Source organism: Megalopta genalis, chromosome 7, assembly GCF_051020955.1.
Source record: "Megalopta genalis isolate 19385.01 chromosome 7, iyMegGena1_principal, whole genome shotgun sequence".
NCBI lineage: Eukaryota > Metazoa > Arthropoda > Insecta > Hymenoptera > Halictidae > Megalopta > Megalopta genalis.
The window spans coordinates 3,457,721-3,470,074 of record NC_135019.1 but is presented as its reverse complement, the minus strand read 5'-3'; the positions used below and the strand labels follow the sequence as shown (position 1 = coordinate 3,470,074).

The 12,354-nt window shown below is 44.5% G+C and overlaps 1 protein-coding gene across 5 annotated transcripts in view; it reads right to left on the bottom strand.

The window, feature by feature from the left end:
• bdg (sodium-dependent transporter bedraggled) overlaps positions 1–12,354 on the bottom strand; it is a 42,315-nt gene that overhangs the window by 5,505 nt on the left and 24,456 nt on the right. For all 5 annotated transcript variants that reach the window (XM_076523464.1, XM_076523463.1, XM_076523465.1 and 2 more), the window contains 7 exons: positions 4,233–4,411; positions 3,694–3,910; positions 3,344–3,594; positions 2,155–2,378; positions 1,928–2,084; positions 1,533–1,810; positions 1,310–1,441 (listed from right to left, as the gene is read on the bottom strand). In XM_076523464.1, coding sequence (XP_076379579.1) covers positions 1,310–1,441; positions 1,533–1,810; positions 1,928–2,084; positions 2,155–2,378; positions 3,344–3,594; positions 3,694–3,910; positions 4,233–4,411 — 1,438 coding nt within the window. The remainder of the gene's footprint in view (positions 1–1,309; positions 1,442–1,532; positions 1,811–1,927; positions 2,085–2,154; positions 2,379–3,343; positions 3,595–3,693; positions 3,911–4,232; positions 4,412–12,354) is intronic.

The following is a 12,354-nucleotide window of genomic DNA, read 5'->3' as shown; positions in this document are numbered from 1 at the left end:
CTTTCGCCTCGGACATCTTCTCTTTGTAGCGGTCGATCCTCCACAATAGCCGACCGTTCGTTGGAAATCGCTTGGAAGACTCGTGATAGCACAGACAATCGGTCAGCTCGGACTTCTTGGAGCTCTGATACTCTTTGATCAGTTCCTCGAGATACTTGAGATTCTCCTTCGCCTGAAACTTCAGCCCTTTGATGCCGCATTGATGTTCCGCCGTTGTCGCCTTCTGCGCACGCGATTCTTCCTCCAGCGCGTTTACTTTCTCCGTCAGGACTTTCTGTCGTTCCGTCAAATCGTTTGAATTTTTACATCGCATTTCCAGTTCCAGCTTGAGGTCGTGGATCAACTGACGCTGTCCCTGCCAGGCTTCGCTGACCTCCAGCTTCTCTTGGGTTAGAAACCTTTTGAAATCGTTCAACTCTGTGCTCCAGTTGTTCTGCACACGATCGCGTTCGCCTTGCTCGCCACGCTCGCGCGCCAGATCGTCGTGCAGCAATCTCAGCTGATGAGAGATCTGCTGGAAGCTGTGGTTGTTGCGCTGTTCCATGTTGTCGCAGCAAATCTCCAACTGATTCAAGCGTTCCTCCAACGACGCGTCGTGTCGCGTTTCGTGGATCTCCAATCGTATCGCGTCGAGGGAGCCCTGCTGAGAGTGCAACAGATGCACGCATTGATTCAATTTCTCCTGAAGATGGTCGCGCTCCTTCTCCTCGTTGTGGATCGCGGCTCGAAGCAACGTTAACGCAGAGAACACCTTGTTCCTCCACAAAGTGTCCTGGACATCCTTGATCTGGCTGAGCCGCTTCGAAGCATTCTTGTTGCACGATCTTCGATGGTCCTCCATGGCTTTTCTCGGCACGTAGACGCCGCACTGATAAGGACATTCTTCCAGCACCGATCCGCAATGTTTCACGTGATCGAATAAATGTCTCTGGTCCAGGAACTCGTTGCAAAAGTAACATGGTATGCTCCGACGTACCAAGGAATCGATTTCATTACTCATCCTCCGAACGGACGCGATCGCTTTCTCGACACTGATACCTCTCTACCGATGAACCAAATAGTCTCGGTGGCTACAGATACCGGTTATCGTAGTTATCGCGGTTATCGCGCGGTTATCTTCGACGAAACCGAGGCGACGCTGCATCGATAAACGAGCGGCGACGACAGTTCCTTTGAAATCGTGCTGGTTTATCAGGCGAAGTTCTTGATTCTTGTCGACTGTCTGATCGCAGATCCGGAAGCGGAATTACTCTGTCGTTCTCAACCTTCGAAAAGCACGAGTTTCTGTAAAAGTTTCCTGTGTATTTACCTCAGTGGCCATCGGCAAGCCTAGTATATAACCGCAGGCGCAGCTGAAGAAGGTGATAGTGGTTTCCCAAAGTTTCATCATTTTCGTGTTGATAGCCATGATACCGGTTATCACGCAGTGCCATATCGCCAGCTGCAATACATCAGAAATCCAATGTTCTTTACTCTTCTCAGAGTATCGCGGTGAACGTTCGTTTGCGATTAGTTAAGATTACTAATTGTACCTGTTGCGCTATCCCGAAGAGGATCAGCACAAAGTAAAAAAGGACTGCCCAGAACGGAGAAACTTGTTCGGTTCCCAGCAATGCCAACATCGCGGGGACTAGCTCGGTGGAGAGTCTGAGAGCCTGATAACCAGATTCGCTGAAATCCGCTCCGGGACGGGTGACGCGTTCGCCGACGATAAATGACGCATGTGCCATGAATCTCTCCGGCGTGCTGCTATATCCCGGCGGAGCTGGCTGATTCGCTGGCCTCAAGAACACGTACGACGATATTCTCTCTGAAATAGATCCAATAGCGTTGGTATGCGGGTATCACGAATACTAGGTCGGATTAGCACCGACCAAGGGTACTGTGAACAAAACACACACACACATAAACTCCAGCTACTACTAACCGAACGAGCTCGGAATATAGACGTAACCATGATCTTTGAGAAGCTGTACGCAAGTGTTCGCCACCAAAGCCGCGAGAAGAAGGACCATTATCGTTAACATTATAACGAGGTTCGTGTCCCGTTGCAGAAGATGTTTGTGCTTATTGTGAGCTGCTATCTAGAAGACAGAGAGGATAAGGGAGACTTTGAGGTCTGTGCTCGAGCGATTTTGATTAGCTGAAACTTACCTGCATAGCGGCCGCGCCGAGCAGTCCCCAGGTGAGGAACACCTCGACGGACGCTGCCACCCACGATTTCCCATTGATGAAGAACTCGGCCCCGACAGTGGTAGGGAACATCTCGTATATCGAACCCGGTGGCGTTAAACGGAGCAATTTCATGCCCAATACCAGAATACCGAACACGGGTATTAGTGTAAACACGTAGACCACTTTCCCGTAGGATCTTAAACCTGAAAGAAGCGAAACCATGATTGTTTCAATACTTCTAGTATAATAAGTAATACGTAGATTGCGGATCTTTGTGCAAAATAAAAATTGTTTTAGTTAATTCTAAGAAACATAAATTGGTTGAAAAGGTCTTTCTTCCTTTAATAATTGTAACAAGTTGAGAGTAATGTTAACAATATCCTCAAATTCTTTTAACCCTTTTAGTGCTCTGGCACTTCTTGCCAGCGCAGCAAGAACCGATATATCGGCCCGCGCTTTATAGCGCTTTATAATAACAAAATTTTACACATTTACAATATATAAATATAAATATAAATATTTATGTTATTATAATGAAGTATTATGCAAAATTATATCACAAATATATTTATGACAACATAATTTTGTTTCGGCAATGTTATATTACCTATAACAATTACATATTTCGGAAGAATAATAATCCGTCTTATTACAAGATATATCAGAAATGCAAAGTATATACTTTGTAATAAATGATCTATATAAAATTATGACGAAAAGATGACTTTTTGTATGTACAAATACGTTTTGTGTAAGAGAGAACTGGACTTTTACTTTCTTTATGATCTTTTATACCTTTGTTATTTATATAATTTTCAATGAATCTAGAAAATCTAGTGTCATTGTTTTGTTCTCTATTTCGTCCTTAGTTTACTGCTTTTCGAATCATGTAAATATCGTTTCTTGTTTGGTTTTTATGAGCATTTTCTCAAACCCTAGTGAAACCGTGAAATTCGGCCGGTTATTCTCGCATAGGCACCTCTTTTTCGCATGGCACTAAAAGGGTTAATAGCCTTACAATTTGATATTCGACCTATTCGTTCCATTTCATAAATGCATAAAATCCGCAGTCTAGTAATAACTGCTCCGAAGAATATGCTCTGCGAAACCTTCCATTGAGAACAGATTCGGAGCAATTCCGGAGTACGTAGACGGAACTGGGCAATACCTTTGCTCAAAGAGACGAACACGATCATCCAGACGACGGCCAAATTGAAGGCGACCTGGAACTTTAAGGTGACCACGCCGGGGTTCGACTCGTTCAAATGGTGTCTCTGCAGGACGACGCCGCTGAAATAATCCGGCACCGTTTCGTACAGTTTGTACAATGTGCTAGCGTTTTGCACAGGCTTGTCTATTCTGTACAGGGAGAACGGTTCCGCCCATCGATACTTGTCCTGCTTCGTGATGAACGAATCCCTGAAATGCCGACAAACGAAACACCTTTATTTCATTCGTTTCATTCGGACGTTGCTTCGTTTCGATTCCGACGATCGCTGTCGCGAAACTTAGCCGTACCTGAAGTAAACGAACATCCAGGACACGCCGACAATGCTATAGATGCCGATGAACGCTTGTGCAGTTAGGAGAGCTATGCCGACGCCCTGAAAAAGGGGAGAGATCTTCCACATGTCCACGGAACCAGCCGCTAATCTTTGCCCAAGGCAGACGTGTAACGTCAACAGAGGAATGCCCAATACAAAAGACAATATCAGGAACTGTACAATGAAATTCGCTATAAACAGATAACGGAAACACGAATGGATCATTCACCGTCTATTCGTTGTTCAACGTTCTCAAATATCTCAATATAATAATAATATAATATAATAATAATGTAATAATAATATAATAATAATATAATAATAATGTAATGATAATATAATAATAATATAATAATAATATAATAATAATATAGTAATAATGTAATAATAATATAAAAATAATACAATAATAATATAATAACAATGTAATAATAATATAATAATAATGTAATAATAATATAATATTATATCAATATCTCAAAGTTTTCCAAAGCTTGCGGTTTGCTTACTCACCTCCGAATTGTATGCTAAGAATGGAGAATCTACTAATGTTGAATAGGCCAAGGGTACAACTGAGGCAAGCCAATGCAGGGCTGAGAGAATGCGGCCACTTTCCCAATGGATTTGCGTCCTCGTCCTCGTCTTCCCTTCTATCTCCATCCCTGTCGACGTCTCTTTGCCTTTCGCATATCCTAAACGAAACAACGAGAGAGACCGCGTTAACGAACCATAACAATAACCATAATCAGGAGTAGACAGTATATTTGTTATATTGTAGCCCGTCATCTATACAGGGTGTCCCAAAAATGTCTCGCAGTCCGGAAACGGCGGGTTCCTCGGATCATTTGAAGCAGCTTCTTCCTTTACAAAAATGTTCTCCGAGGCACCGTTAACGAGTTATTAACGAAAAACGGTGACCAATAAGAATCGAGTACGGCTGACGCGAGGCGGCCCAGCCAACCAGCGCACGAAGCCCAGTTCCGCTCATTGGCTCGGTCGCCTCGAGCCAGCCGAGCTCGCCTCTCATTGGTCACTGTTTCTTCGTTAATAACTCGTTAACGGTGCCTTGGAGAAAATTTTTGTAAAGGAAAAAGTTGCTTCAAACGACCCGAGGAACCCGCCACTTTCGGATTGCGAGACATTTTTGGGACATCCTGTATGTATAAAATTGGAATTATATTAAATAGATAACAAAAAGAATTATACTACAAAGATATTGAAAAATGACACTAAAATATTAAATTATTATATTATATTATTATATTAAATATATATATATTACATTATTTTATATTATACTATATTATATATGTTATAATATTATACTATATTATATTATATATATAATATATAGTATCGTCAACATGAAGGGCGACACGCCAAACTGAAATGCAGTTTCGAAGGAAATTAACAGCAAACTATCCAACGCCGGGCAAATCAAATAAACCGGAGCCAACGTCAAGCGTGTACAAGTTGTGTACTGCGTCGATAGTTAGACAGAGGAAACTCCGCGGCTGTTCCGTTATCGCGAAATATGTATGTAGAGGCGAACGCTTATAAGAGAAAACGACCGCTCCTGCGTGGATTCAACTTAAAGACGGAACTGGACCTTGCGCCTTGTCCAGGATTACAAGGAAAAAGGAATACATCCGGAATCATGGTACGCATCCGTCGAGATCGCTGTTCCAAACTATTCATAGTTCCGATTACAGTAATGTCTCTCTAATTGACGCTCAGATTGTCCACAAAAATGGACAATTTTGGAAGAGGAGATACGATTGTTCGAGCCTTGTTGCTCGTTTTTTATGGTTATCGATTGTCAACAACTATAAAAACGAGTCGCAAGGTTCGAATAATCGTATCTCCTCTTCCCAAATTGTCCATTTCTGTACACAACCTGAGCGTCAGTAAGGGAGACATTACTGTACTACTCACTTCGAACGATCCTTTCCGAAGTATTCAATTAAAGATTTAAATCGCGGGATCAGACAAGCGATATTACTCGATCCATCGTCTCCGGTATTGATCAATCTTCGATGGAACTGGACACGAAATTGTTTTCGAGGATCGTCGTTCGCGGAATGAAAGACGGAAATCGAACAAGCGACTTGTGGCCTACAGAAAAGCGTTCGTACACCTTTTAAAATGCAAAAACTTTTTTGAAACTGAGTTTCTTATTTTTTTCTTTTTTTTGCCATCCCAAGTAACAGCAAAATTAAAAGAAAGGCATTTTAGTCATCGTCTAGTAGACTAGTGCGTCTATCATAAAAAAAAACATTCAAGTCGCTTAGTTGAATTTGAAAAAATAACTTTTTTGAAACTGAGTTTCTTATTTTTTTCTTTTTTTTTGCCATCCCAAGTAATAGCAAAATTTCAAAAAGAGGCATTTTAGTCGTCGTCTAGTAGACCAGTGCCTCTATCATAAAAAGAAAAAACATTCAGATCGTTTGGTTGAATTAGAAAAAAGTTATTACGTTTTATAAGGTGTACGAAGAATTTCGTGGGCCTCTGTACGCCGTTGGGAAAGAAGTCTCTTGAAAATTCGTGACTCCGCGAACGTTCGCGGAACACCAAGAATAGAAACAAGATGTCTTATCGATTAATCGATAAAACTGACCGCTTCGAATGGCCACGATACACCTCCGCCGGTGTGTACCTACTAATAATGCACGCGATTAGGGCCACGCGAACAACACATTTGTCGCGAGAAGTGGTCAGCTCACCACCGAGACGTGTTCCACCGTCCAAAAATAATATCACCGAGAAAGAAACGAAACGAAACGAAACGAAAAAATTCCAGCCATTTTCCTGTCGATTTCGAATCATCAGAACATACAACCCTCGCCGTATTGCGTACATTCGCCGCGCCACGTTCCCGGCAAGATCATTAGTCAATGATTACTCATCGTCTATCTTGGATCGTTGGATTTCAAGGGGAAACGCGTCAAATTGGAAATCGATTCGTTCGACGATGTACGGTTATGGTACACCTGTGTAGTCATACTCAGCATTCGCCGACAGTTCTGACGCGACAAAAGTCAAGAAATTAACACGACGAGCTTCCGATAGTTTAACCAGTTAAGCGCGTTTGTCGTGTATACACGTCAAACCAAATCTCTATTACGGCGCGTTCGACGTGTTTACTCGTCATTAAAAATATAAAATTACCATTGACTGTGAAAACTCGAAATTTTAATAAAATACAATGAGAATATTATTTGGTGGGATGTTTCCTTTATATTACCAATAGAACTGCTAAGTATTTTATACGGAGAATTTTTAACTTTATTAACTTTATTTAAACTTTTCAGAAATAAATTGTTAAGTTTTTCTTAAATAAATATTTAGTTCTTCTCCGTTTTTCATAAAATTTGTAATAGGACCATCTTGCCCTGCGTTCGTCGTGTATACACGTCATCGCTTGATTTTAATTCCGCACACTGTGAGGGGTTTTTGAAACTAAATTCGCCGTTCAATAGGTTAAACAATAATTTACGTTACGAGGGACCCGGTATTCCGCACCACACGCGGCTCTCTGGGAAAAGTGTTTACATTGTGTTTCCAGCCTTGGAATAGTAGCGACGCGACGCGTTAAACAACAACTCCGCGAACTTTCCAGCACCGGTTACACACGCCTTTACGCAATCTCTTCCGAATCGGGCGACATTAGTCACTGAGCGAACGTGTAATCTTCGTTTTTTCGAAAACACAGTCCCGATAAGAAATTGCGAGATCATCGGGGGAACGGGTATCGAGAATCGCACAATCGGATTACGGGATCGAACGCGAGAGATCGTTCAAGGTTATGTCGAGCGATTGCTCGATGCCTCGTGTTACTGTGTTCGCGTCAGTTAGGATCTCTCGACCCTGTACGATCGATTTTCGCGAACTTTTGCCGGCGAAAAAAATAGAACTGTTAGGAACGTTTTTTTCGTTGAAATCGTAGCGTACCGGCGCTTATCATCGAGGATTACCGGTTATCGAGTTACGTCGCTCGCGTGTTACCGCATGCATAATAATTTAACAACGTATGCCGCATGCATTATACGCTTATCTGCTATAAATATGAACGTTAAACGATGTTAAGATTAAATAATTGTCGCGCAAAGGTCGAACGAACTCCTTTTCTAGAGCTCGAAACGCCGCCGCGTTCGTCTAAGCTCGTCGAATTCACGGAGCACCCATTCGACGTTCGACATAACCTTGATTTCAGTTTATCGGTAGCTCTCGAAATGCCGTTGGCGTTGCGCGTCGTTCGTCCTGGTAACGGTCCCTGTACTTTTCCCCGCGGATGCTAGTTTCGAAACCTTGATCGAACGCGCAGCGTCTCTTAGTTTCAGGGACTCGGCACGCTGTTTCAAGGAAAACTAGTCATTGCTGATCGGGACTGTACACGACCACATCTTCTTGTCTATTGTTGCATCGCGAATCGACTCCTTGGGGCGCAGGATTTCAGGAGATGAAATAGACCCATATTGCACAGGAGATTTTATTGCGTTTCAAATTAAATAAAAACATAAAGGAATAATAATGATTCGATTCAATTTGTTGTCGTAGGATGGGACTTAACCTTTTAGGTACGGCTGAATTCTGCGCGAGGCTATTTCTCTGGACGGCAGAGTCTGATACTGTATATACAGGGTGTCCCAAAAATGTCTCGCAATCCAAAAGTGACGGGTTCCTCGGGCCATTTGAAGCAACTTTATCCTTTACAAAAATTTTCTCCGAGGCACCGTTAACGAGTTATTAACGAAAAACAGTGACCAATGAGAGGTGAGCTCGGCTGGCGCGAGGCGATCGAGCCAATGAGCGGAACTGGGCTCCGTGCGCTGGTTGGCTGGGCCGCCTCGCGTCAGCCGTACTCGATTCTTATTGGTCACTGTTTTTCGTTAATAACTCGTTAACGGTGCCTCGGAGAACATTTTTGTAAAGGAAGAAGTTGCTCCAAATGATCCGAGGAACCCGCCATTTCCGGATTGCGAGACATTTTTGGGACACCCTGTAGACTGTTATAAATCGATGTGGAGACAAAAGAAGCGTGAAACAATGCATATGAAGACGATTATTTGATTCAAACGATGAGCGAGTGAGCTACTAGAGCAAGCCACTGTAGTGGCGCGTCGTTCTGAAAGATGACATCCGCGGAAGCCACTATAGTGACGCGTCGTGCCTAAAAGGTTAAATAGTCCCACCGTGCCACATGGGATCGTGAATGAGCATTCATGCTATTGCAATGGGTTTAAAAATGTCCCATCATGCATTACCGCGATGGTGATGAGTAAAAGATGGGACATTTTTAATTCCACCGTGCCCCAAAGAGTTAAACGATCGCGCGTAATTCTCAAATATCTTCGAAAACATTGTCGAATTTTGTCGGACATCGTCTAGAGTACCGTCGAACATCGTCGAACACCCTCGAATATTCGGTCAAAACTCTCTGTCAGTTCAATACAGGGTGTCTCATAATAATGCTAATACCGCAAAGGGGCGATTCCTAAGATCATTCGAAGTAACTTCTTCCTCAGCGAAAATGCAGTTCGCGGCTTCGTTTACAAGTTATTAACGGAAAACACGCACCAATCGGAGAGCGAGTGCGGCCGGCGTTCCGTCCTTGCGGCCAATCCCGCGACATCGTCGGGTCGCCCGTCTAACGCAGCGGCTGTGGCCGCGATGGCGGGGCGTCAGTCGCACGCGATCTCTCATTGGTCAGTGTTTTCTGTTAATAACTCGTAAACGAAGCCGCGGATTGCATTTTCGCTAAGGAAAAAGTTGCTTCGAATGACCTCAGGAATCACCCGTTTCCGGCTGTTAACATGATTATTATTAATTTAACCTGTAGAATCGATAATAATTTCCAGGCTACAGCGTTCTCATGGACGATCTTGATTCGACATTATGTAACGGCGTAATAACGTAACGATGGTAACGTCGAATTATAATATATAACGTCGCGTTCCTCGACTCTGTGTCAAAGTTAGCGAACGCTAGAAGCGTTACCCGGCACGAGATATCGTAACGGGAGGTACGTGAAAAAAAATCAGCGGCTTCGACGTGACGCAACGTGACACTTGTTGCCGCTGTCGGGTTATCTCGCGGTTGATCGGAGCCGATCGACTTCGATCCAATCGAAACGCCGATACACACGTGTTCGAAGAAAACAGCCTCTCCCACGTTTTCCAGCTAAATCGGAGGTTAACGAAATTTCAGTTGTCCCCGCGACACCGTTGCGCGCAGTGATCGACGGAAAGGTTATGTCAGGGTTACGTCAGAGATCTGAATTTTTATTGGGCCGCGCCAATCGTCGGATACCTGATTCGTTGCCTGCGCTGGCTACAGTAGAAATACTGTCGGCAAATGTTCGGGTCGTAGTTCATCTTGAACGCATGTCACGACAACGATGTCAACGACCGAGCCTCGTCGAGTCCGTTTCCACAGGCGCGCCTATCGATTTTCCTGCGACCGACCCTCCGCGGCTAAGCCTAGGAAGGCTCCTCCGTCGATATATCCACGGTGCGCCGAACGAAACGGCACGCCGACTTTTTAATTCCCAGCGAACACGATCGTTTCTGTACTCGAGCCTCTTCGAGCCTCGTGGATCATCATCTTCTCTCGTCGACGAATACGAAACGGCCGGCAAAGAGGAAAATGCGTGCGAAACGCCTATCGACGTAAGACTTAAGTCGTAAGACTTAACGAGCCGAGAACAATCGAATTTCAAAACCCCAGCATTTCCGGTCCGCTCTCTTCGCTTTTCGTCCCCCTTCCCGGCGCCTAACACGTCGCCTCTCCTGTCTATTGTGTCTCGATTCCCGATCGCAAGCTTCTCGGCTCTAGACCTGTTGTTCCCGCCGATATTTTTTCACTCGGCCCTTCTCGTTCGGTCGTCGCGTCGTGCCAACGATGATCGACTTCTCTCCGCCGCTTGTTCGTTTTCTCCGGCCTCGAAACGGTTTTCCGAACGCTCCTTCCCCTCCTCCACCTCCTACGTTCGCGCGGCTCCTGTCCGCTCGTCCGCTTCTCTGCTGCTCTAACTCGCGTCCAAGTTCGACCGCGTTGACATTTATAATAAACAACAACGGAAAGTTTGCGACACGGTGCAAACAAAACGCGCTCGCCGGTGATTCTGTCGTCGCTTGTGTATCACGATCTTCGAAATTGTATTTTTTGGTTAGGTTCGCGCGATAACGTTCGTTCGACAGAACGATGGAAAAAATCGATTCGAAACTGTACGATCGATCGATCGCGACACGTTGATCTTGATGGTTCGAGATTCTTATATTACGCAACGATCTCGTTCAAATTCCTTCTCGATAACCTCTCGAGACACTTTCTCGATTCGTTCGCGAAGGCAGAGTTTTCTTTTTAAGAACGATCAACGTTTCCCACGAAGAAAATAGAGAAAGAAAAACACAGAGAACGAACTGGTTCGATTTTGGTAACTAGTTCCAAAGAGCTTTAAAGCCCGACACGCTGATGCGGATTCACGGCGAACGTTTCGCCACGAAAGCGAAGAATCCGCGCTCCGCCAGGATCTACCGGCGACTAAATATCACGCTCGGAGCGTGATCCTTGATAGACCGGCATCGTTTCGGCCATGCGCGGCCGTCGGCGTTCCTCGGAATTTCGCCGCGAGCTCGAACGATCCGTCCGACGGCAGATCGTCCGATCGGCTTGGGATATATAATATATTATATATATTGAGATATATATATATATATATATATATATTATTATATATATTATATATTATAATATAATATTTATATTATTTTATTTAATATCTTAATATTATATATATTATATATTAATACTAATATTATATATAATATTATATATATAATATCGGTCGGGATTGGACGAGCCGTCGGTATTTCCTCGAGCAGAGCAACAAACGATCTCTTATTTTTCCAACTTCCACGGAAGAACGTGCCGAGTGGTAGCTAGAAGCTGGACACCGTCCTCGAACGCTACGGCGTGGTGGTCTACGCTCGAAAATCACGTTTCGTGACGTCACGCGCCCGAGTCGTACCGTTCGACGCGGAACCGGAGAGCAGATTTCGATGGGCGAGCGACCGAGAAGGGAAAAGAACGCGTGGCCGCGTTCTATTATTGTCGGGCCGTTCGTACGCGAACCTTAGGCCAGCGGATTTCATATCTGTGAGCAGATTCCGGCGTACGTGTGACGAGGCAGTTTTTCTATATATATCCGTCTCGGCCCGCTTTCATCGATCGTTGATTTGATGTCCGAAATGGGATGGCAGGTCGAAGTGTCTCCTTTACCGGCTCTTCGTTTACTTCGAGGGTCGAAATGTACTCGGATCGAAAATCGCAAATTGTCGCGATCGAAAGGCGCCGCTTCGTTCCGACTAGCATTCGTGGCAGCGACACTGGCACCGATACTGGCACCGATACTGGCACCGATAACCGACACCGACACCGACACCGATACCGGAACACCGACACCAGCAGCGACGGTCGTCTGCTGTACTGGCTACTAAACCATTGTGAACCGTTCATACGTACGTAGAATCCGTCCGAAGCCGGTGTATAACTGTACCCGGGCAAAGTCACGTGACGCTAGAGATTGGCAGACGATCTCGCACGTGTATCGTCGCCAGGTCGATCCTTACGCGGA